This window comes from Talpa europaea (assembly GCF_964194135.1).
Source record: "Talpa europaea genome assembly, chromosome: 5".
Taxonomy (NCBI): Eukaryota; Metazoa; Chordata; class Mammalia; order Eulipotyphla; family Talpidae; genus Talpa; species Talpa europaea.
This window is the reverse complement of record NC_140071.1, coordinates 67,161,289-67,187,662: the sequence shown is the minus strand read 5'-3', so window position 1 is coordinate 67,187,662 and position 26,374 is coordinate 67,161,289. Positions and strand designations below refer to the sequence as shown.

Here is a 26,374-nt window from a genome sequence, read left to right as displayed (position 1 = left end):
CATAGTCCTCCACCATATGGTCCACTGGGTCCCCTCCCCACTTTATGCCTTACCTGTCACCTTCCCCTCTGGTCAGTCAGATTTTGGGGGTTTGTTTTGGTTTAGTTTTGTCTGTTTCTTTCTTTTACTTCTTTTTATTCCACATATGAGCGAAAATGCCCTGTGTTTGTCTTTCTTCTTCCAGTTTGTTTCAGTTAGCATAAAACCCTCCAGTTCTGTCCTTGTTGTTGCAAATAGCAAGAGTTTATCTTTTTTATTCCTGAGTAGTATTCTGTTATGTTTATATACCATGTCTTCTTAATATCTACTCTTCTTTGTACACTTAGTTTGCTTCCATAGTTAGCTATTATAAATAGAGCTGCACTAAACAAAAGAGTGCATATACCCTTCTAAGCAGTAAACATGGGAGTGTGTCCTGCATTAAGTTTCCCTAATTCCTATATTAGGTATGTAGGAATGGAGTTGGTGGGCATATGGTAGATATATTTTTAGTAACTTCCATACTATTTTCCAGAGGGACTAGAGCAGTCTACATTTCCATTAACAGTGTATAATAGTTAGTGAAATTTAGGTTTCTGGTATTTGGGCGATATACTGCCTAGATGCTACTTGATATGTCTCATTATATTATCGCTATGTCTTATATTCTAGAGTTAATAGAAAATTTTAATGAAGTATCTCAATAACTAAATATGCATTATTTGCTAAGTGCAAGGAACTAAATACTTTTCATAAATTAACTAGATAATTTTTTCTTTTCTGATATTAAAATGTCTCAAATAAGAGCCTTAAAATTAACGGAAGTTTATAGTTTTCAATAGTAATATTTTCAAAAGATTTGTTACACTTTTTGATGCTTTTTGTGTTTACCTAAGTATGAATATTTTAGTATCTTCTCAATCAGTTTGACTTCTAATGTATGGGATGTGCTAACTGAGAGAAATTCAGCACAATGCACTTTATTTCTAATAAACATTCTTATCCTATTATTTGTATTTTAAACCTAAAGATATTCATATATAGATTTTCCCTGTAAAATCCCTTTACAGTTTGTTAGTAATACTTTTCATCCCTTTTATTAGACAAATTTTTAGAAATAGATATTTCTCTTCATAACTATAAACGAACTATTACTATTAACAGTGAACTGTTAACTATCACTGTTCAAAACATCAAGCCTATGCTTGGTGTATCAGTTTAATTTATGAGGAAAAAATTAAACTTTGGCCTTCTTTTCCTGAACTGTACATTTTATTGGTTTTTGAAATTATTATTATGAAATTACAGATGTGAGAGGAACCTTATTTTTCCAGGACTTTATGACCTGTGTACACCTTAAACTGGGTCTGTATAAGGCTGTGAAATTTAAGATTCCAAGTTTAGAGGGATTATATGGGTGGCTAAAGACCAGATTCAGGGTAACTGGACATGGGCATTGGAAGCCAGAATCAATAACAAATATTGCTATATACTGTTTGTAAGATTATACAACATGAGGTCATTAAAATTGCATTTTTACCCAAATAACTCTAAATATCTCTTTATAATTAATATTTTACATTGATTGCACTATTAAGAGAGATTTCCAAACTCATTGATTTTTGTTCAGTATTAATTTTGTAATAAACATTGCATTTCTTCTCCTTTTCTGGAATTTTTAGACATTGGTTCTATTCAGTGTTTGAAGCTTACTTTAAAAATAATTAGATTGAATGTTTTGAAAATTATGACATAACTGAATAATGTGAAATTATAAAATAGCTTTTGAAAGCTTTTATGCAGTTAACAACTTTGAAATTATTTCTCATTACTTTGTACTTTAAATATTAATTTTATAAAATATAATGTAGTAGCTCATAGAATTCTTGCTGTAATTTTACATATTTTTGAAATAAAGGCATAATCTTTTTCTCTGATTGAATACCAGATTTTGGTCTCATGATATTTATCATAATATGCTTAAGACTATTAATATCTTCAAGTTATTTTTATATTACATATCAAAAAGTTGTATTAGAAATTCTCAAACATAGGACCTCTGGCGCAAGGGTTAAGACACAACCTATAAAGATATCCGTAGACATTGCAGCACAAGTTCAATTCCCGGTCAGCCAGGGAGAAACCCACATAGCGCAGCAGACCTCTCCTGGCTCGCCCTGCTGCTTCCCTCAGCAGTGTACTTGGTCAATCTACCTGTTCTATTCCCCACTCTGTCTCTGGTGAATCCTCTCACCACCCCCCACACCTCTGGCCTGTACCCCAGCTCTTGTATGCATAAATAAATAAATGTTAAAAAAAAAGAAATTCTCAAATATAAACACTTTTATTGTGCTTGGCAAGCTAAGTGTGGTTTATTATGAACTTCTGCATGTCTTAATCCTTAATTGAGTGCTTTTAAAGACTTGTATTTCTTTCCTTGATCCTATTTGGAGGCCTTGATCCTTTTTGGTGGCCATATTTACAGAGTTCTTTAAGTGCCTGATGTTTGATTGCTTTACACAAATCATTAAATTATAGGTGAATCATTTTATGTGAAACACAATTTGAAATTTATAATGGAATTAAAAAGAAAAATCATCAGGTTACATTTTCTTTGATCTTTCTTGCTCTGCGTTTACTTAGGATTAGAGGAAAACATTGACTTTGTCTCTTCCACAGTTCTAAGACTCTTCATGATCATTTGAAAAACTTCCATGGTTTTCAGAATGTTTCTGTAAAGACTTTTAGCTATAAATTTCAGTAGACCATATGCTTCTTAAAATTAGGCAATTAATTTAATTAGAAATAGTACATGAAAAAAGATTTCACTATTTTTTCCCTGTGATTAAAGAACGGTCTGCCTAGTATCCAACTTACACTGTTGGCTAATGGCAGGGTTTTAAGCCAGATTCTGGAAACACATTTTTAAAAATGCTCTTAGAGGTAAGATAAGCAGTATGCTTTGTAACTTAAATCTACCTTTCAATTAAGGTAGATAGTTTAAATGAAAACATTGATGCTTGTAGAGGAGATAATAATTTGGGATGGATTTTATTTAATTTTTTTTTATTGAACTAACATTGCATTTTAACATTGTATAAGGTTTCAGATGTGTATCATTAAAAATCAATACCATTATATATTACATTGACATATATATGTACAAGCAGAAGCAGAAGCTCACCACTAAAAGTTCAGTTTTATCCTTCACTCTGCAGTTGATCCCTTTTACCTGATGTACCCACCTTTCGCTCCCCTTTCCTTATAGTCTAAAAGTTTTTTTGTTTTAGTTCATACATTTGTTTTATTTTTCTATATATCACTTATGAGTAAAATCATAAGATGTTTCTCTCTCTATTTGACAGATTTCATTTATGCATAATACTCTCTGTTGCCAATGGTAGGATTGCATCTTTTTAATAGCTGAGTAGCATTGTATTGTGGATATATAGCATATTTTCTTTTTTTGACAGTCTTTTTTTTTTTTTAAAGATTTATTTATTTATTTATACAAGCACTGGGCACAGTGAGAAGCGCGGGAGGGTGAGAGAATCCACCAGAGCCAGATCAGGGAGCAGAAAAGGCAGAAGGACGGAAGTACACTTCTGAGGAGAGCAGCGGGTACAGCAGGAGAGATCTGCACACTATGTGGGACCCTCGCCAGTGGCCGGGGATCGAACCAGCACTACAGAGGCTGCGGGCAGCCTCGCAACCCAGTGCTCAATCGCTGCGCCACCGGGGAGGCCCTACCATATTTTCTTTATCTAGAAATCTGTGTTGAGACATTAGGTTGATTCTAGCTCTTGGCTATTTTACATAATGGTGCCATGAACATGGGGGTGCATTTATCTCTTTGAATTAGTGTTTTTATATTCTTTGGGTAGATACCCCGAAATGGCTAAAGACCTTATAGAATTTTTATTTTATTTTATTTTTTTGTGAAATCTCTAATCTGTTTTCCATAGTGGTTACACCATTTTACAGCCCCATCAACAATGTACAAGGATTCTCTTCTCTATACATGCTCCAGCACTTTTGTTGTATTTTGGATAATAACCATTCTCACTGTTAAGAGGTAATACCTCATTGTTGTTTTGCTTTGCATTTCCCTATTAATAAGAATGAACATCTTTTCATGGACATGGTTGACTCTCTGTATGTCTTTTTTAGATAAGTGACTATTAAGATCATCTACCTACTTTTTTTTTAAATATACTTTTTTTTATTTGTTTATTTATTTATTTTATTTTATTTTATTTATAGAAGCACTAGGTACAGTCAGAAGCGCGGGAGGGTGAGAGAATTCACCAGAGCCAGAGCAGGGAGCAGAGCAGGCAGAAGGACCGAAGTACACTGCTGAGGGGAGCAGCGGGCAGCAGGAGAGGTCTACATGCCATGTGGGACCCTCCTCCGGTGGCCGGGGAGCAGCCGGGGATTGAACCGGCACTGCAGAGGCTGCGGGCAGCTTCGTAACCCAGCGCTCAATCTCTGCGCCACCAGGGGAGGCCCCATCTACCTACTTTTAATATGGATGTTTGGCTTCTTGTTGATGAGTTTATGAGTTCTTTACAGATTTAGGATATTAAATGGCAGTTTCAACAGTTCTGTTCCTGTTTTTGCCTATAAGAAATGAAAGCATATGTCCACCAAAATATTGTACAAGAAAGTTCCCAGAGGTATTATTCACAATTGCCCACAAACTGTAGCAATTCAGAATCTCTTAAAGAAAAGAAAAAAAAAAAAGGATAAGTAACCATTGTATGATATTCTTTGGCAATTGAGAAGTACTAGCAGGAAAAGTTACTGAAATATAAAGCAGTATACATGAATCTCAAACCCATATGCTGGGCAAAAGGATCTTTATACAATATAACATATATTATGTAATTTTTTTTAATGAAACTTTACAACAGGCAAAGCTAAAATATAGTAAAATTAAAAAATAACAAAAGTATCTACAGCAGTAGTTGTGTTTGTGGGTGAGTATCCGCAGTGACTTTGAGGGGGCTATGTGGTGCTAGGAATATAGTATCTAGATCTTAATAGGGGCTCCAGGAAAACAGATATATGCATTTGTCAAATCTGCATTTAAAGGCCTCCCCAGTGGCACAGTGGTTGAGCACTGGACTGTGAAGCTGCCCGCAGCCTCTGCAGTGCCGGTTCGATCCCTGGCCCCCAGCGGGCGAGGGTCCCACATGGCGCAAAGACCCCCCCTGCCGCGCCTGATGCTTCTTTCACCAGTGTGTTTCATCACGTCTGCTCCCCACTCTGGCTCTGGTGAATTCTCTCACCCTCCCATGCTTCTGACTACCAGTGCTTGTATAAATAAATAATTAATTTTAAAAACCCTGCATTTAATATTTGAGAATTTCACAGTAGATAAGTCTTCCTTAAGGGAAAAAAGAATGATTACAAATATTGAACTCTAATTAATGGTGTGCTATGCTACCTGTTTAGAATGAAATCCTGCACTTTCTTTGAAATGAATCAAAAAGTAAGATAAATTGGTAAATAGATAACTGGATAAATTCAAAGACATATGGCTACATCTGCAATAAAGCAGATGTAGAAAAATGTTTTTTGAATTGGGGTGGTGGATAATGTGTTTTCGTCTTTTATTATTTTAAATTTTTGGTAAGCTTGAAAATTTCCACAATGCAGTGTTAGGGGGAAATGAGTGTTTATTCTTTTAAAAAAAATTACAAAGTATACTTTTTAATTAATTTTAATTCAAGCTGAATATGTGATAGTATTCTTTATGAGTTTTTTTGTGTGTCCTTTTCACAACTTAAAATTTTGTTTTTGTTTGTTTTTGTTTTTGTTTTTGTTTTTTTAAAGATTTATTTATTTATTTATACAAGCACTGGGTACAATCAGAGTCAGGGGAGGGTGAGAGAATTCACCAGAGCCAGAGCAGAGAGTAGAACAGGCAGAGTAATGAAGTACACTGCTGAGGGGAGCAGCGACAGCAGGAAAGGTCTGAGTGCCATGTGGGACCCTCGCCCGGCGGCTGGGGATTGAACCTGCGCTGCAGAGGCTGCAGGCAGCTTCACAGCCCAGCGCTCAACTGCTGCGCCACCGGGGAGGCCCAACTTAAAATTTTGTATTACCTAATTGTATCATTTTAATTACCATGTTTGTTATATTTAAATATGATATTCCTTGGCCATCTGTGATTGCTTGGTAACATTTATTAGGTGCTGTGTTCATTTCTTGTGGTTTATTATAACAAATTGCCACAAACTTAAAAACAAGTATTTACTCTCTCACAGCTGTGGATAACAGGTATCCAAATTCATTATACTGGGCCAAAATCAAGACATCGGCCGGGGAGGCTTATAGGGGAGAATTCACTCCTTTCCAACTTCTTGTGGCTACCAACATTCATTGACTTGTGGCCACATCACTCCAAGCTTTGCTGTTGGGCAGTAGTGTTTTTCCTCTCTGTGTCATATCACCATCTCCCTCTCTTACAAACTCTTGACTGTATTTAGGACCCACCCAGACAAGCTCCCATGTCAAAATCTTTAATTTAATCACACCTTCAAAAATCCTTTTTCCGTACTAAGTAACATTTATAGGTTCTATGGATTTTAGGACCCGATGTCTCCGGGGACTTATTCAGCTTACTGTAGGCATTTTGTTCATGTGCCAAGTTCTGTGCTAGAACTTAATAGTCATTAACATTTAATTGCTTACCCATTGCCAGGTGCTGTTTTGTGTGCTTTACATTTGTTTGCTTACTAAAGGAAAAATTTTGATTTGATTTAACATAAACTTATTTTGCCATACATTTCTTTTTGCATATGTCAACTGTTAAGTTCCCAAAGTACTGGTTTTGTGAGAAATGCACTTTAGGAAATTTTATTTGATTCCAAATAACTCTGTTTTACTTGGGCAGAGGATGTTAAGTTGACAAGATTGTGAATTTCTGTTGTAAAGAGACTTGTCTTGTCCATCCTTATATCCAATAGTTAGGGGCATATTAAGGGCTAGTAAATATTTGTTGAATAACTGACAGTACCTTTACAAATATGATGAGATGTGACCTTTACAAAATCCAGAGAGGTAGATATATAATTTCCATTTTACAGAAAATACTTAGAGCTGTTGAATTACATGAATTGCATGAAATGAAGGTAGTTTCCTATACACACACACACACACACACACACACACACCCTGCATATGAAACCACACAAAGCCTAGGCCTAGGTTTTTATGTATACAACCATGTGCAGACAACTGCAAAATACAACTCACAGTCTGGGCATAATAACAAGAAGTTTTATTAACAAAGGAGAAATTGGGGAAAAGCAAAGAATTTTAAGTCCACACATGGCAAACTATCCTAGTCCAAATAGTGTCCACAGTATCCAGTATCCAAACCAAAGGCTGCATATGCAAGATGACATTGTCCCTTTGATGAAAGCCTGGAGCTGGTGGCATACTGATAAATGTTGGGCCAGGGTGCAACTCGTGGTGACAGCTTGAGATCATCACATGTGGTGCTGTTCAGATGGCACATAAGCAGCTAGCAGCACCTATGTGTAGTCCAGACTGTGCAGCACCAGACACTAGATCAGACAGCATCAGAGGCATCAGCACCAGGTGATAGTGCCCAAAGATCAGAAGTGGTAGACAGTACTTAGAGGTGGACAACCATACACAGGTCAGCAGTGCTGGTCATAGCTCAGCAGTGCCAGTCACCAGATGGTGGTGCCAAAGGACCAGGTGCCAGTGTACAACTCTTTCAGAGACTCCAGGCACAGGCCCATGGTATCAGTTCACAATGTTGGGGGTCGGGGTTGGAGACAGGATCATACTACAGCTTGAAGCAGAGACCAGAAACTAGCTCTTGGAGTTCAGCAGAGGCCTGAGTCTGGAGGAATCTGCCTGAAGCCCTCTAAAACCTTGACTTGTATCCACTTTAGGTTACCTGCCTTTCAAACTTGATTGGTTCATTTACAGTTCCAGCTCCATTTCCAGTAATTCATTGGTCCAAGGAGAGCTCAAATATGATTGGTCCATTTATAATTCCTGATAGTCTCAAAACCCTGAATGGCATCAGTTGGAGCTTGAACCTGATTGGTCCATTTTCAAAACCTGCATGGTATTCAAAACTGAAACCCCACAGTGTGTCCAAATCAACCTATACTGAGGTTGGGTGGCCTTTTGTCTGTGGTGGGTCCTGCAGCGTACCCTAGCATGGCCTGGCCTGGAGATGCAGGGCTCCTATAGAACAACCAGGGCCAGGCTCCAAGTGGCTGGAAGGCAGACTATTGTGGCCATTAGAGCCAGTCGGGGCTGCCCATAAGTTGCACTCTGAGCTCAGGGTCCTCAACATGCTGCAGGCCTCTCTCCCCATGGCTTGCACTGGGGTCAGCCATTAAACCCACCTGCTGAAGCAGACCTCAGCAAAGCCAGTCATTCCCTGAGACACCAGGAACCGAAGAGCTCCTGTTACACATATGTACATGAATACACACACAACTTTGAAAGTCTGAGCATCTGAAACATATTCCCACTATCCATCACTGATTGATTTTGCACGCAAAACATTAAAATTTAGTGAAATTCTGATGTAGTTAAGAATCATGTCTTTATGATTGTATTATGTTATTAAGCATGTGTAATAACCTTTTCAATATTTCAAAGTTTTTTATTAAATATTTATTTATTTATTTATTCATACAAGAGCTGGGGTACAGGCCAGAGACACAGGGAGTGAGAGGATTCACCAGAGACAGAGTGGGGAACAGAACAGTCAGACTGACTGAAATACACTGCTAAGGGAGCCGTGGGCGAGACAGGAGAGGTCTGCTGCACCATGTGGGTTGCTCTCTGGCTGGCCGGGGACGTGCTGCAGAGGCTGCAAATTGCTTCATAGTGCAGTGCTTAACCCCTTGTGCCACCAGGGAGGCCCCTTGAAACTTTTTTTAAAGACCATTTTCTCATGGATTCAGTCCATGGTGCTATTAGGAAATGGGAAGAAATGATACAGAATATTTTGAGTTTCTCTGGAAATTTTAGCCTTCCTTCAGAAATGCCTCAAGCATAACTAGTCTTTTGCAACTTCTTTTGAACAGCAGATATTTTTAAGTCATTGATATTATGAATCTTATAAATAATTATATTTTTTTCTTTACTTTGGTTCCTTGAAACTTTATTCCAAAATATTATACTGCTTGAAACTTCAGAACTGAATCATTTGAATCCCTTCAGGCTGAGTACATCCCTGATTTTATTATTTTACTGTTCATATTTTCTACCCCCTTGCCTTTCTCAAATATTTCTTTTATAATTTTGTAAGTAGTTTTAGTAGAATAACACTGACGTTAATAAAGAGAAAGTAAATGTAGGCCCCTTAGTAATTATGAAATCTATGAATATTTATTATATATATAAATATATATAAAATACATGTAGTATTATATGCATACAAAACATGTTATATGTAAATCATTTGTTACATATGCTTTATTTCTTACCTCTCCTCTTCATAATATTCTTTCTACAACTTTAACGCAAGCCACTAATTCAACAAATGTGTCATGTTCACTGCATTGCTTATATTATTATCATTTATATATATTTTCTTTCACCTTCTTCAAAGTATGACGGGGTACTGTGTTGCCATTATTTTTCTCAAAGCCCCAAATTTGCCAAATGGCCTAAGTTTGAGTTGTATGTCTGATGAACATGTACTTAATATTCACGAATATACTAAAACTATACTTGTGCTTTAACTTTTTTTAAAATAAAATTCTATTGTTATAAGGACCAAACTCCTAATATTCTCAGAACCAATAGAAGTATAAAATTGATCAACTTATTCCAAGCACATTTACCCAACATGTTTTTCAAGTGCTTGGTCTTGATCCTGCCCCTTCATTCCACTAATGACTTTTGAATACAATAACTGTTCCCCTTCAGTTCTCAGTCTTGTTTCTTGTTCAGAAATAAGAAATTATTCCTTTATCTGGCTGGGTACTTAGGAAGATAAGTGTTTTCTGGGTAGAGCAGAAATGTTAATAGTGTTACTCCATTTTACTATGTGGTTTGTTGATTATGCAGACAGAATGATAACTATAATTATCAACAATTAGATTTATGCCAGAGATATGCTGTTCGTTTTGAAGTATAAAGCTGAGTCCTGGGATTGAAGTTTTACTTTTCCCTGCTGGCTCTCAGGCATGGTGTTGTCTGCAAGCTACCTACTATCTGAAAACAAACAGTGAAATAAGCCTTCTTCCATCTCTGTGTTCATTTACTGTCTCACTTTTGCAATTTTCTGCAAAAAGTGGGTAATGTATCCCCACACATACACCCCCATGGTTTCTACCAATCTTCGGCATAGTTTCGTTAGCTTTACACCACTCTCCCCAACAACAAAGAGGTGTGTTTTTTGGTTTTTGTTTTTCCTTCATAAATTGCTGACAAGTCCAAGCAAAAAGCATTTGCAATTTTAGTTAGCTATGTCATTTTAGGGGACAGGGTTGCTAAAATTCCTTACTAAGTGCATTTACAACAATTATATATATTTGTTGATTTAATGACTATTTTTAAGGAAAAATGTGTTTGTTAAGAATTATAAGTTTGTGTATGCACCCATGTATACTACATACTCATTTGAATTTTAAAATTGTTAATAATCAAATCTGCATTGAAGGGTAAAGAGTTGAGAAAGAAACTTATAGAAGTATATTTTACAGACAAATGAACTTTTTAATTTCAGGAGACATTGAATGGCCTGATAGTCACAAAGATAAGTAAAGTACAATAACCTTCCCCTGGAATTTCTAAATCTCATTCTATTGCATTTACTTGAATGCTATTTCAGAAGAAAATGTGGAGGACTTGGTTCTCTGTCCTTCAGGTATATAAAATCTATAAAATCTATTAAATCATTCTTACACTGAGGTTTAAAATATGTAAACTGCTTGCTTTTCATAGGACAATTTTTGGTTGATGCTTTTTATCATTTGTGGAAATATGTGCGATGGTTTCTTTCTTCAGAAAAGTGTAAATGTTTTCTCTTATTTAAAAACGAAAATGTTGTCTCTCTCTGCAAACATAATGTGCCCAAACAAACATGACCTGCTGTTTCTTTTTCCCATAAAGTAAGAGCAAAAATTATTTCACCTTTGTCATGAACATTAATATATAATGTTATGGGAAAAATAGAAATAAAGCATTCACAGTCCCAGAGCTTTGGAAGTAGGTTTTATGAATTCAGCGATGATGATCTTAAATCTCACGGGTTCAGAGTTCAATCTAGCTAAGCATATATTCGGTCAGATTTATTTAATGTGCCTGCCGTCATCAAACCCATGTGTCCTTTCTTCTATATTCTTTCTGAATGAATATGTGGGTTACTTTTTTGCTCACTGCCTATATTTTTCATGCTCCCTCCTCTAGAACTCTTTGCTCATCCCTTTTTGTTAGAAACTAGCAGGAATCCTCCACTCTTTTTGTCACCCAATTGCAGGATTAATTCCTTTTATATAACTGCTACTTAAAATAACCTATAAAATTTATTTTATTGGCTTCTGATGCGGTCAGAAATTTGCTAAAACTTAAAAATTAAAGACTCAGTTCAGGTTTCTTGAGTATGAGCTTGAAGCATATGGGAAACATTTGGGCTGGAGACTGGTGATCTGCTTTGTGTGTGTTTATTACAGCTATGTAATTATAAGCTTTCAAAGATATCATATAAGGTGCCCTTTTCATTGCAATTTAAAATAAACAAGTCTTTTTTTTTTCCATATTGCTACATTTTCTCAAACAAAATTTCAAGTTAGTACATTTAGATGTGTAGAATCATTGTATCTAAATAACACCATCCTTTTGATTTTTGCAAATTCTTTACCTACTATGTTTTATAGTTGTCAGAGAATTTGGCTTATCCAAAGGGATTCTGTGTCTTCTCAAGTGAGAAGGAAACCGTTTGTCAGCATCTTGTCTTAGTTAACTCCTTGACTATGCAGGTCATGGGAGGTCTGTGTCGAACATCAGTCTTTGGCTCTATCACAAAACTGGTATTGAAGCAGAGGCCAACTCCCAGAGTACAGAGGTTAAAGAGCCAATTAGTCACGACAAAGTGACTTGTGGAGTCTTCTGCTAAGGAAGTGCTTAACTCTTTTCTGAATGATGCCTGAAATCTCATCTAGATATTTTTATATGATACTAAAATATAGTCTTAGTTACCTTAAATTAAAAGTGAGCTTAAAATATGTGGTGTATGTTGATTGAAACTGTCCTATCAATACTTAAGAGCAGTTAGGCTAGAGGCCTTGGGGATGATCAGAGAACTTACTATCAATTTTATGTTTAGTATTCCATCTACATTTCATTATAGCTATTTGGGCGCCTAAATGTCTCTTTAAAATATTTCTCGGGGGCCTCCCCTGGTGGCGCAGGTGGTTGAGCACCACTCTGTGGCTACACTGTGAAGCTCTCCTCAGCATCTGCAGCACCGGTTTGATCCCTGCCAGCCTGTGGGGGTCCCACATGGCGCAGCATGTGCTGCTCCCCTCAGCAGTGTATTTCATTCAGTCTGCCTGTTCTGTTCCCCGCTCTGTCTCTGGTGAATCCTCTCACCCTCCTGCGCATCTGGCCTGTACCCCGGTTCTTGTATAAATAAATCTTTAAAAAAAAATTTCTCAGTTTATAATTAAAGTCCTTATTTATTATTATTGGTGGTGGTGGTAGTAGGTTTGGAGCTTGCCAGAATTTTGTTTGACATTTTTTCAAGAGAGGAATGGTCTCTGATGAATTACAGTTCACTAAACTGTTCTGTAGTTTTAGATGTTTTTATATTCCTGTTTATTTTTAAGGACTTGGACTTTTGCTTCCACACAGTAAATTTTTGTTACATGTAGAATAATAAAATTTTCTGTTTGACCCTCTATCTTATAATAAGCCTGAATACCATAAATATAGCACTGATCTTAAATGTATTATCATTGCACAGTGCCTGGAGTCCCCAAAAGGTATTGCCTATAAATTGATGGAATCCAAGAAAGCTTTAAGGAGAAAGGAGGTTTCTTAATTTTTTCTATTTCAAAGCAGCTACATTTTTTCCCCATTGATGAGTGAACAATCTGCCAACTTATGAAGTCTTGCCTTTAAATGTTTTTCCTTGCCTTTCTTGCTAGCATTCCTTTCAAGCCTGAATATAACTATTTTTAGTAAATATATAGTGATATGATCTTTCCGCTCCTAAGTATAAATATCATAACAACAGTAAAAGCAACAATAAATAGTGGTTGGTCTATCAAGGTTATAAGTAATATTTCCATCACTTTATAATAATGTGACTTTCTGATCATATATTTAAACTTTTCTAATAGTTTGCACTCAAAACATTTTAAGTTAATAAATAAATCTTGGTAGCTTTCTCTTTCTTGCTTATTCTGAAGGATGCTTAAAGAATGTTAGTTCAAGTTGTTATACAATGGTTTGATGTAGTTGTGGTAAAATAATTGTAACAATAACTAAAATTAAAAAACAAGACTTTTAGATAAATGAATCTGAAATATTAAATCCAGACCCAAGTTTACCATGAATTTATTAATCTGCCTCCTGGCCTCCTCATTTGGGGAAAACCTTTAACCATCTTATTTCTTAGCAGCTTAAAGAAAAATTTGCATTTTACAAATATTGCAGGCTTTATTCTATCTGAAATATATATTTAAAGAACTTTAAGAAACATTCTGATTAAATTAAACCATATTTTATTTTAATAATGAAGAAACAAAATAGTTCTGAAAGAGTTGGTTTGTGTTTTCATTTCTAATATATTAGAAAATATTTGTTGTAGTACTCCCTTTCCAGTGCTGACTCCTACTTAATCTCCTGTTAGGGTATCTACCTATAGTTAGAGCTGCTCAGGGAAAGCCTAGAAATTATCAGTCATTGAAAACACGTGCTCCACCTCCCTCAAACATGAAACACCTCTTTTGGCAGAGATGCAAACCTACAACTTGATTTTCAATAACCTTTCAAATTTTGACCCCTTGTTGTGGCATGTCTCATTTTAAAAAGCTACTATTTTCATTTTGTAACTTTCACTCTGTGCAACAACATGGACATCAATTTTGTTTTGTTTAAGTAGAAAATACCTCAATTAATCTTAGATTTACTAATCAGATATTGGCTTTCCAGAGAGTAATATTTAGTAAGTGAAAACTCAGTGAGTATCCCAAGATAATTATTGTTAACTGGTAGAGATGGTAATATTCTGAACGTCACTCTGAACATCACTTTGAGCAAACACTTTAGCATTTTAATTGCAAGACAACCTTTGAAAAAAAAAAGCAAGCTCTCTTGAAGTAAATATTTCTTCTTTAAGAATATCTTCAAAGTTTGCATGAAAAATTGACTTAATTTGGCATTCTGTTGTTAATGGAATGGAAAAAAATTTACAAGTCAGTATATCATAAAATACAAAGGAAGCTCAATATATCAATTTGATGCTGTGTGTCACTTTCCTGAAATAGTCTTTCCTTTGTCTTTGTGCAGTTGTTTAAAGATAAAAGTAACTATTGCATGCTGTTTCTCTAAGATCAAGGTGTAACATTACTAGAAAAAGTACCTGTAAAGGGAATGCTTATAAATAAAATTATATTCTCATGCAATAACAGGAAATGTACTGTCAACTAAATTGATTCAGTTTGTAAATGTTTACCTGGAAATTTACCCTATTTCGTACATAGAAATCTTTCAATGCTGTACATTTCTAAAAGTAGATATACCTGTAAATCATGCCCATTCATTTGCTGCACTGGAATTGGATTATTCTTTAGTAAAACTCAGTTTGAAGCTTTGAAAAAATCAATCAGGTATCATTTTTCTGTAAGATGCTTAATCATGTTTTGGTGACCTCTGCTATCATTTAAATGACCCACATATGAGTCAGGATGAGCTTTCATAGCACAGAATTAGACCAAGTTTACTCCCCTTGTTCCCATGTTGGTCTCTTTAGATCTTAGAAATTCATTTCTATCTTTCTCACTCAGTTTTTTCTGCTTTTGCTTACTTACAGTCTATATAATATGAGATGGCTTTGGTAGCTTGTTTGGTTTCAAGAAACAGTGAAAATGTAGCTTTATTTTTAACCCTACACCCTTCCCCCAGAATAGATCACTTTTCATAATACATTTGTGTTTCCAGAGTTTTGAAGTTTGATCTACATGTTCATTCAGCCTTAAACAAACCTATCTCCTTGGTGCACTTAATTTTCTAATTACTGTACAGCGTTCAGCATTCTTTTTTTGTTTTAAATTTGTGGTGTAGTTTTTGTCTTGTATTTTTTACTCTGCTTGAAGATATATATATATATATATATATATATATATATATATCTTTGCAAAGAACATCCTAAAGTTTATTTAGAAATTTGCCAAGCCACATACTAATGCATCTCTAATGGGAACATTTCTTTCCACACCTCTCAGGTGATTGAGCCTGTCCTTTAAAGTGAAATTTGCAAACCAGAGCCTGGCAGTTCCAATTAGCTTCTTTTGGGTTTGAAGCACATCACAAACAGTAACAAGGTCTCCTAGGACACTCCTCTTGCAAGCAATGTAGTCATATTTCCTCATTAGTTCTTTTCAATTGTCACTAATACCATGTTCCAGCTTTGAGTAGGAGACAAATAACATAAAAATTTGGTATGTGTGTAGAATGGGCCATTGTCTTCCAGAATTCAAGGTTCCTTTGAATTCCTTTGATAGTTTTGAAGCTTACACAGCTTAATTCATTAACCTTTCCCCTTCACATAAATCAGATGATTAAGAGTCTATTGCTAAGGAGACAGATTTTCCTTCCACTGAAACTAACTCATGCCTTCTCTTCTTTAAAATAAAGCACAATATATAGCTTACAAATATAATCTTTTTGATACTTTTCAAATTTCATCAGATGTTTTAGCTGCTTTTAAGAACATATCAAAAGTAAGTGAACAAAACATTACTGTGAAAAAATATTCTGAATGCTTTGGATACTTTTAGCAAGTTCTCTGACCCTTTTCTGTATTCTAAAGTTGTATACATGTATTCAACAGTCATCACTCAAGTATTTACAATGGTTGCAATTTTTTTAAAGTCTCTTCAAAACATAAAAGCAATTTTTTAAAATTTTCTTTCAAAACATAAAAGCAATAAAATAATTGGAGGGGAGGCAATTCAAAATAAACTAAAATACACTTAAATGAACTTAAGATATTTAGTTTGGGGAATTTTTTTATATATCCCATAATTTTATCAGAAATGACGATACGGCACTCCATGGAAAGTATGTGGTAGTTCTCTGGTTCCAGGGAGGTGAGACTAGAATGTATGTCTTAGATTTTTTATTTCCTCACAACGCAGGAAGGTGGTTTAGTAGACTTGTGTTTGATGCTCATGGTCTACTTTAACCAAGTTTTTATTCTGCATTTTTCCACTAAGCTATTTTCCCATATTATCTCCTTAATAATCTTTTAGATTTTTCCTTCCCTTAAGAATACAGTTCTTTTCCCAACTTTTATAATTCTTTATGCTGTCATGAATGAAATAGAAAGTCTTTGAACATAGTGTCCCATAGAGAATGCCAGTATTATGATGGTGGGGACAGGGGTGTGGAAAAAAATGGAGAAAATTTGAATTCTGGGTCCTGAGTAAGAGAACACATGGCTTGTCTCTACAGACAAAACACTAATTTATCAATGAAATTAATGAATTTTCTACTATGTTATATCTGTGATTAGGAGAGGAGATGGGAGAAGCAAAGGTTTTCAATGTAGACTTTGTTTTCTGTTCTCCTCACTTGAGATTATCACTTTGCAAATATTTCTCTATTTTCCTGATACTCTTTTTTAAAATCCCTTTAAAAACTTACATAAGTAGCTGTATTTGAAAAACATAAATAATTGCCATATTTTACAATCTTGTTTGTTGGCTGCATACATATTATACAGTGACCTGGGAAGTCTTGCTTGTTCACACACACATAACACACAAAAACATTCTTCTAAAACAGGGTAGAATTATTTAGAGTAATTGTGGTGGACCTTTTTGTGTTATCTCAGGCAAATATATTCTAGAATGGTCTCTAACCATTTCAAAAGTAAAGGACAGTCCATGGTCTCCTTATGACCTGCTCAGAAGGCTGCCTGGCAAACTAGACCTAGACAGGGCTATAGGCAATAATGAGGGGCCTTTCATGGACTTCCATTTCTATCAATTTGCAATAACAAAGTAATAAAAACACCTTCCATTTTCAACTCTCAAAACAATAGCTATTTTCACTAGTTATTGGAAACACTCAATTTTGTGTTTCAATATTAGAAGTTTTATTCCAAATTCATAGAACTTGGGAATTGTTTTTAAATATCACATCTATGAATGATGTAATATTTAAATTAAAAAATTAAGTTTTGCCACAAAGCCTCCAAGGAATGGATTCTGTGCCATGAATTCTTATTTTATTTGTATTTTTATTTTTTAATAACTTCTAACATACCAGTTGTGATTTCAGAGTAATTAAAAGTATATGCAAGTCCATATGTAATTGAACTTTCACAAGCAGCAGAAATCCTAGGTAATCCTTTGTAAAAGCAAAGTGGTTTTATATTACTTTTTTCATTTTATATGTGAATGACACTGTTTACTTCATCATGTGCTCTTTCATGGATCTTGCCTCTTGGATAAGCTAAATATATTTGTGATATCTATTCATATTAATTTTTCTCTGTCTTGTGGGGAGGAAACCTTATCCTCATGGTCTTTTATCAGTTTTAGGGAAAGTTTTCATTCAGTGATTGTCTTATTTTTTTAAAGATTTATTTATTTATGCATACAAGAACTGGGGTACAGGCCCAGAGGTGTGGGGGATGAGAGGATTCATCAGAGTCAGAGTGGGGAACAGAACAGGCAGATCTACTGAAATACACTGCTGAGGGGAGCAGTGGGCGAGACACGAGAGATCTGCTGCACCATGTGGGACGCTCCCTGGCTGGCCGGGGATCGAACTTGTGCTGCAGAGGCTGTGGATAGCTTCCTAGGTTGTGTCTTATCCCCTTGCACCATCAGGGAGGCCCTGATTATCTTATTTTACATGAATATTATTTCTTTTTGCCTATGAAGTAGCATTTGTTCTGACTTGTACGTTGAAATCAACTTGTGTTTTTTGCTGTTAATAGGTCTGTTTTGTATGCCTTAATGTATATCTAATAGCATATCTAATATAGTATCAAGTGACAGAAACAAAAATAGGATACTGAATTATTTTATTTTTTCATAATCAAATATAAAACTTTGATTTTATATTTCAAGAATTTATGGTATTTTGAACTGTTTGAATAGAATGAGAACAAAATATAATTAATAATATGAACATAATTTCTGACTAATTTATTTCATTTTGTGTTGGTCATGCAAAATAATGTTTAACTACCTTGTGGGGTAGGTAGTAGAGGAACACAGTACAACAATTTACTTTGATATAATCAAAAGTAGTCAGAGTTTTTTAACTATTAAAATTTTGTAATCATCCAGGGCCTTTGTTTTATCTGCAGCAAATGAAAATTAGTTTCTAAGTTGTATATAATTATTTTTAAGTTGATGCTTATAGTGCTTCATTTCTGCTTTTATCCTTCCTTTTTTAAAAGTTTATTCAAATATTGCATTAAAGCCAAAGGACGTAGGGCCTCCCCGGTGGCGCAGCGGTTGAGCACTGGGTTGCGAAACTGCGCGCGGCCTCTGCGGCGCCGGTTCGATCCCCGGCTGCTCCCCGGCCACCAGAGGAGGGTCCCACATGGCGTGCAGACCTCTCCTGCCGCCCGCTGCTCCCCTCAGCAGTGTGCTTCGGTCCTTCTGCCTGCTCTGCTCCCCGCTCTGGCTCTGGTGAATTCTCTCACCCTCCCGCGCTTCTGACTGTACCCAGTGCATGTATAAACAAAAAACAAAACAAACAAACCAGCAAACAAATAAATGAAGCATGCCTCTATAAAAAAAAAAAAAAAAAAAAAAAAAAGAAGCAAATACTCTTTAAAAAAAAAAAAAAAAAAAAAAAAAAAAAAAAAGCCAAAGGACGTAGAGTTAGATTTTTCAGTTTCCCGTCATAATAAAACTGTCATATTATCAATCATAAGTACCTTGTATTACTGTTTAAATTTTCTGTTGTGACCATGAAAAAAAGCAATCCATTTTTATCATGCATCTTTTTTTCTGAATCACCCAACCTAAATATTTACTCATTTATTCTGGGACCCTTGAAATGTTTATCATTCTATTAAAGCAATAGTCTATAAAAATATTTTTAAAAGAAAAATGCCTTCTCTGTAACTAATTTAACCTTCAATAATGAATTATGTGAAATAAAATTGTATGAAATTTCCAGACATTTCGTGAAGATACCTCCCAATAAGCCAGACAGCAAATAAAATATCTGAAAGGCAAAGATGGCTACTCAGTAATTTTTTGATGGATTATACACACAGGTATCAATTTACTTGATCTTTACTTCCTAGAAAAGGTTAACGACTCTTTTTTGCTTTTACCCTTTTACTTAACTATTATTTATAAAGATTAAAACAGGGACTGCCATGAAAGATGCATATGCCTGTGTCATTAAGACTGTACAGATTTTCCTGATATGATAGGAGAAACTGAGCCACAAAATGATAGTGTTGTTAATCTTTTTTTTTAATTATTTATTTATTTATACAAGCACTGGGTGCAGTCAGAAGTGTGGGAGGGTGAGAGAATTCACCAGAGCCAGAGCGGGGAACAGAACAGGCAGACAGACGAAATACACTGCTGAGGGGAGCAGCAAGTGTGGCAGGAGAGGTCTGCATGCCATGTGGGACCCTCGCCCGGCGGCCAGGGATCGAACCACCGCTGCAGAGGCTGCGGGCAGCTTTGCAGTCCAGCACTCAATCGCTGCGCCACCAGGGAGGCCCTGTTAATCATTATTTTTAAACTATATTCAAGTCTGGAATACAACTTCTGCTAGGGCTGCTACAGTGCATCATTCCAAACCTTTACCTTAAACCAGGAAAGTCTTTAAATCTTAGGAGACTACATCCATTTTATTAAAATGGCCTATGCAACAATTCATATAAAGTATTAACAATAAAACATATCTGGCTAAAATATTTTAAACTTCTTACATGTATATAATTTTCTTCTTTAATCTATAAAACCTGCGGATGTTTAAAATCTATTTTTGTTCTATATTGAATAAAATGTCACCAAACAATGTAAATTTCATTGTTCTCAAACTCTATCATTAATAGTTGAACCATGAGTAATAATTTTACCATGCACCTATAATGATCTATTTTTATTCTACAGTTGTATTTAATTATTTTCATATTACTTTATTTTATATATCATGTATGTTCATCATATAATATATACCTACTAGTCTTACTATTAAATGTAACATTACTCTTAGAGGAATATCTCTTTTATCATCACTTTGGTTTTAAAACATACACTCATCATAAATGCATTTCATTAAAGTCGTTTAGGTATTAGAGCACTTGAGTTTAAAGCAGGAAATATAATACCTTTTCCTAGAACACCTTAAAAGAGTTTTGTTGAAAGAAGTGAGCTGTGGCTTTCATCAAATGCTGACCCATTCCTGCTATAGTCGTGGCCAAACTCTTACTAATTTTACTTGAAACGCATTAGTATAACTCACCACTTTTTGTATGTGTTTCAGGTGTGTGGAGGTCATTGCAAAGGAAGGACAAAACCTGAAAGAGCTGTATTTGGTATCCTGTAAAATCACAGATTACGGTATGTAATAAGCCATTGTCCTATTCCTTTTTAAGAATAAAAAGCTTCTAAATCTTTGAAAGCTTTTTGAAAAAAATCAGGAATACTATCTTGTGGATACTATTTATCTTTATTTGTACTAACTCTGACTATACCACAAAAAATCAGGAAATCGCGCTAAGAAACAGAATAAAATAAACATGTATATCAATTTATTGTCACATGTATCCACACACAAAACACACATGCACATACACAAAGAACTAGAAGTATAACTAAAAGAGTTATACAATGAAAATATCAGGACAATTGTTTGTTATAAATATACAGCTATAAAACTTACTACATTGAGTCGATGTATTCCTGTTAACATTCCAAATACCAAACTCTTGATGTTTTCAATTCTTAAAACATTAGAAATTCCATATTTTGATATATTGGAAGAAAAATACATTTGTATAAATATTTTAAATTTTCTCAATTTTTGATGTCATTACAAGTCAAGAAAAAAAGCAAGCTGTTTCCTAAAATTATGGACAGCATAAAATCATCTTTTGGAGTAATAAAAATAACCTAGCCTATCTTTTTTGTTCAACTTTATAATTTTCTTTTTATTTTGTATATTTAATCTAAATAATAGAACTATAATCATATATCTAGCTTTATAGGAGATTGAAATGATTTCTTTTTTGCTTATCTGATATTTTTAATTTGTTCATTTATATTTGAGAATATGCTTTCACTTGTAAGGGAAACGAACACCCTATTTAGTTTGTTTTGTTGTTGTTAATTGATATGTGCTAAGAAATGCCTCCAATACTAGCGTGTCACACTAACATCTACCCTTGTTAGAAGAGTCCTATTTTGTCAGTTACTGAATTCATCCTTGGGAACAACTCTACTAAAACTATAATAAAATATAGCATAAAAAAGATTCGCTTAAAAATAATTCTAATTGCGTTTAAGACTTTATTTGAGAATGACAAATGAATCTTGCATTGATTTATCCATAGTGCTTCTGCGTTGTTGGTTTTTTCCTAGTTACTACTGTGCAAGGAAAATGTTTTGATATGTTTTTGTTTCAATGTTTGTTTTCTGGCTTGGCAAATGAGAGTGCCACTTAGATGAAGTAGCTCTAAAACCTCCAATATCTCCCTGTTGTCTAGGCCTTAAAGCTTTCTCTCTGCCTAACACAGACAGGGCTTACACTCAATATATGTAGATTTATTAGTTAACCAGTACTTTCATGCATTCCAAAATTTTTCGCATTCAATGTCCTTTACCATCAGTCCCTTACCAGCACCTCCAACCTTATTTTATATTCCTCCACTTTCTCTGTTCGCTGTCAGTGAGAGATTGCTAATAGTCAGGAGCTATGGAATAAGTTCCTTACAATGATCTCTTCAAGGTCCTGCACAGAGGAAAATGATGCTAAAATTTCACTCTGTTTCAGCACCTCTCTGCTAATTTAGCTCGTACAAAGAAATGTACCTAAAGATATGAAGAAAAATAAAAACCTTTGGGCTTGACAGATCTGGGATAAAATTCTGACTTTGTTCTTTGGTCTTAGGGAAATTCCTTCTCATCTTTTAGGCTCAGTTTCCTCATTTGTAAAATGGGAATTTAATGTCTGACTTCATGATGCTCTAGTACCCAGTATCCAATCTAATGATTAGCACAGCATATATTGCTGATAAATGTTGTTTTCCTATGGAAGGGGAACAGAAAGAGGACTGACACAAATTCCTTGGTCTTGGAAGAGGATTTTGGTGTTTTGTTATGATTGTTTATTCTCATTGTTTATTTGCTGTATAGTGATAGTCTCATATTCTGGTGTTACAAGATTTTAAGATTTTTTTCTTGATAAGGTGAGAACTGTGTTAAAACTTGTCAATATTTTACATTTATGTGTCTCTCTCAATTGTTTAGGTGAGAGGTTCTCGGCCCCCTGCACATTAAAGTCATCTGGGGAATCTCTAAAATATACTATGCTTAGATTAATTAAATCAGAATATCTAAAGGAGGCCCAGGCAGTGATTTTGTAAAACCTGTCCAAGTGATGTTAACATTAGCAAATTTGAGACTAACTGATCTAGTTCATTTAAGAGGAATCAGAAGTGAATATTTTGGAAATTCCCCCAATGATGAGAAATCTATCAAGACTTTTCCTATACCTCAGCTCCTCCAGCTTGCAACCTCTCATTCTTCTCTTCCTTCTTTCCTGGTGGTTTAGATATTCAAGGGTTCATAGTGAAAGTCTATGCACATCTATGGATTCTGTTCTAAATGTTGAGGCACAAATGAGGATTAGGAGGAAGGTTTATGAGTTGTAATATAATTGCTATTTGATTATAAAGTAAAAGAAATTTACTAAAAGCTCAGCTCAGCTCATCTCTTTTTCCCTGGTACCATGTCAGTAAAACAGGGGTAATTTTTGTCAAAAAGACAGCAAAAAGGATTGTTCATCATAACTAGAGAAACAGCATGTTATTGGAGGTAATTGCTCAACTAGGGATAAGGCTGCCTGTGCTTCCTTGCCCTATGTTAATTACAAATGTTAAGAAGGAAAAATAGATGCATTGTCCCCTCTTTAACCAGATAAATGGAGACCTATTTTGTAGAAAATTTGGATTATTAAGGCTACCTAGAAATTGTAAAATTTGATGTAAAACTGATAGTCAAGGGATTTTATCTTTCAAGTGACTATTCCACATTTCTGCTTCCTATTGCTTTACTCATATTCAAGCTAATTACTCCCCTACTCACCTTACTCTGTGGTACCATGTTTGTACATGCTTTCATTACAGTGGGTTAAGGGTTTTTTTTTTAAGATTAATTTTGTTTATGCATACAAAAGCTGGGGTGTAGGCCAGGCGTGCAGGGGTGAGAAGATTCACCAGAGACAAAGTGGGGAACAGAACAGGAGGATTGACTGACATACATTGCTGAAGGAAACAGCAGGCAAGACTGGTCAGCTCCTTGGTCAGGGATAGAACTGGTCGAACTGGTCAACTGGTCGTGCTTCAGTGGTGACTGATAGTTTCCTAGTGCTGAGACTTAGCCCCTTGCGCCACCAGCGAGACCCATATTAAGATTTTTGAAGGTTTTTGCAGATTCATCACTTCAGAAACAGCAACATACCCTAGCTTATCATTTGTAATTTTTGTCAAGAATCTCACAGATGTTGAATGTGGTATGGAGTACTTAGCAACACCTGGCCAGCCTGTTTTGAAATTATGTTCATTTTAATTGATATAGTTGTCATGAAGAAAACTATTCTTCTTATAGGCTTCTTATTCTCACATTGAGCATAGATCTTTATGGTAAAGGATAGCAATTATAAGCAAATCAATAATTCAGGCACAGCTAAATGAAAAATACAGTCTTGGGAAATTGCTCCCTGAAGAGAAATCTAATATTGTTACTCTTTTATCACGGAACAAATATATGTTACAGGTAGGATTGTTGGGGAAAACTCAAACTTAGGAATCAGAGTTAGATTTAAATTCTAGCTATTCCTTTACTTTGTGATCTTCAGCAAGTTATTACCCTTCTAGTTTGTCATTTGTTGTGCACCTAACATGTATCACAAAAGGCAGTGATAATGAAAATATGTGTTGTTCCTGGTAACTTAGTGGATACCCATTAATTGGCAGCTTTTATAATTATAGAATTTAACTGAAAAAAGATAAGTTCTGGTTTTCTCCAAGTGTGGCTTTTCTATTTGTAGGAATTGGTATTTAGAGGTTATATTAATTTATACCTGACTAGTTGACTTCCATACCTAAGCAAATGAAATCAGAATTACCTCACTTGTGTAACCATAGCCCCGCAGCCTGCAGAAGCCATGAACAATGAGGCTTTGCTGGGGTTGAAGCTCACTGGCCTCGGCCTATCATTGTAGGTGATTCCCCCTGGAATCACCATGGTTCCCTGAAGCCAATAGGCCCACAAGCATTCCCTGACCTGAGTACAGGCTCCGCTGGGCTTTTCCTGCTTTTAGATCTGGTGCTAAAATCCTAAGTGGACCACTCAGGCACAAGCTAAGTCAATCAATCAGGTATGAGTTAAATTGACCAATCAGGTTCATGCTCACTTCTTTAGTTACTTTTTCAGATTAAAACTTGAAAAAAGATGATTGGTGCTAAATGGTCCAATCAGATGCTTAGGATTGAAAACAGGCTTGTAGAATGGGGGAGTCCTGGGGATATAAGGCAGAGCAAGATCCAGCTTGGGTCATTCTGCACCAGTCTCTGAAGAAAGAAGAGGACTTCTGTTACCTTCCTTAGAGGAAGGCAGTCTGCAGCCTGCCTCTGAAGAGAGCAGAATTCAATGGACCACCTCTGCAGAAGTCATAAGCTGACGTTCCAGGAAGGATTCTGCTTCAGGCCTCTGAAGAAAGAAAAAGCATTCTGCTCCTGGCTTTTGAAGAAAGAAGGACTCTGCTCCTGGATTTTTGAAAAATGGATTCTGCTCCCAGCCTCTTGAAGAGAGAGAAGCATGAAGCACCTCCATGGGATTCAGCAGACCTCTGTAGATCTGCACAGAGACTTGGCTACTGCACGTGCACTACCTCTGGCCTTGCTTCTGACTCTGCAAGGAGCACCATCGGGCTCAGTCAGCATCTCAAAGAGCTGAACACAGCCTCTATTCTCCCTTACCACCTCCTAGTGCTGTTGAGTGTGGCTGCTGGGTCTAGCATCCGGCTTAACCTTCATGCTATAATTCTATGGGCTGCTGCTTTGTTACCTCATCTACAAGTGGCCTGTTTTGGCATTTCTGGACACACAGACGCTATCTGGAGTGAAACAGTCAGCAACTTTTGGCCTCAAAGTGACTGTTTTTTACCAATCTCCTATTAGTTAAATAAACCCTGTTTCTGTTGGATGCTGAGCCTGATTGGTCATGTAATTGTGAGCGCAGGTGACAACCCACTGGCAGTGACCTGTCCCCAGCCATTGACACTTTTGGAACTGCTTAAGCTCTCTTTTGTGTGTCTTTTACTACCTTATTTTGTACTTTTTTTGATAGTTTTTCAGTACTGTTTTATTTTTATTTTTTAAAAAATATTTTTATTTATTTATGCATAGAAGAGCTGGGGTATAGGCCAGAGGTGCAGGGGGGTGAGAGGATCACCAGAGACAGAGTGGGAAGAAGAACAGGTGAATCCACTGAAATACACTGCTGAGGGGAGCAGCAAGTGAAACAGGAAAGGTCTTCTGCACAATGTGGGTCACCTCCCTGGCTGGGATCAAACTCATGCTGCAGTGTCTGCCATTAGCTTGATAGTGCTGTTTTAATATGGGAAAAGTACTGTTTTAATATAGGAAAAGTACTGTTTTAATATGGGAAAAGAAAAAGATTTAGCAAAAAGTTTAAAACTTTTATTAACTTCCTTATTTTGGGTTTCTTCCCCAGCTCTTCTTTATGTTACTTTCATTTTTATTTGGATCATTTTCTCTTATCTCCCCATACCTTTTCTTGCTGTTGTTCCTGTAATAATTAGCCACTTAATTGTTTCTAATCTGCCTCTTTACTGACCTTCCAATGTTTTTATATTGAAAATTCTCCTCCTTTGGAAGCATGTATCCTTAGAGTAAAAGGAGACACGGAAGAGAAATCAC

The 26,374-nt window shown here is 35.6% G+C and overlaps 1 protein-coding gene across 1 annotated transcript in view; it reads left to right on the top strand.

Annotated features, from left to right (window-relative positions):
* The window catches only part of FBXL17 (F-box and leucine rich repeat protein 17), a gene marked incomplete at both ends in the record, with an annotated part of 549,061 nt that overhangs the window by 355,609 nt on the left and 167,078 nt on the right, over positions 1-26,374 (top strand). Inside the window, one exon of the mRNA XM_084233627.1 lies at positions 20,695-20,771. Coding sequence (XP_084089753.1) covers positions 20,695-20,771 — 77 coding nt within the window. The remainder of the gene's footprint in view (positions 1-20,694; positions 20,772-26,374) is intronic.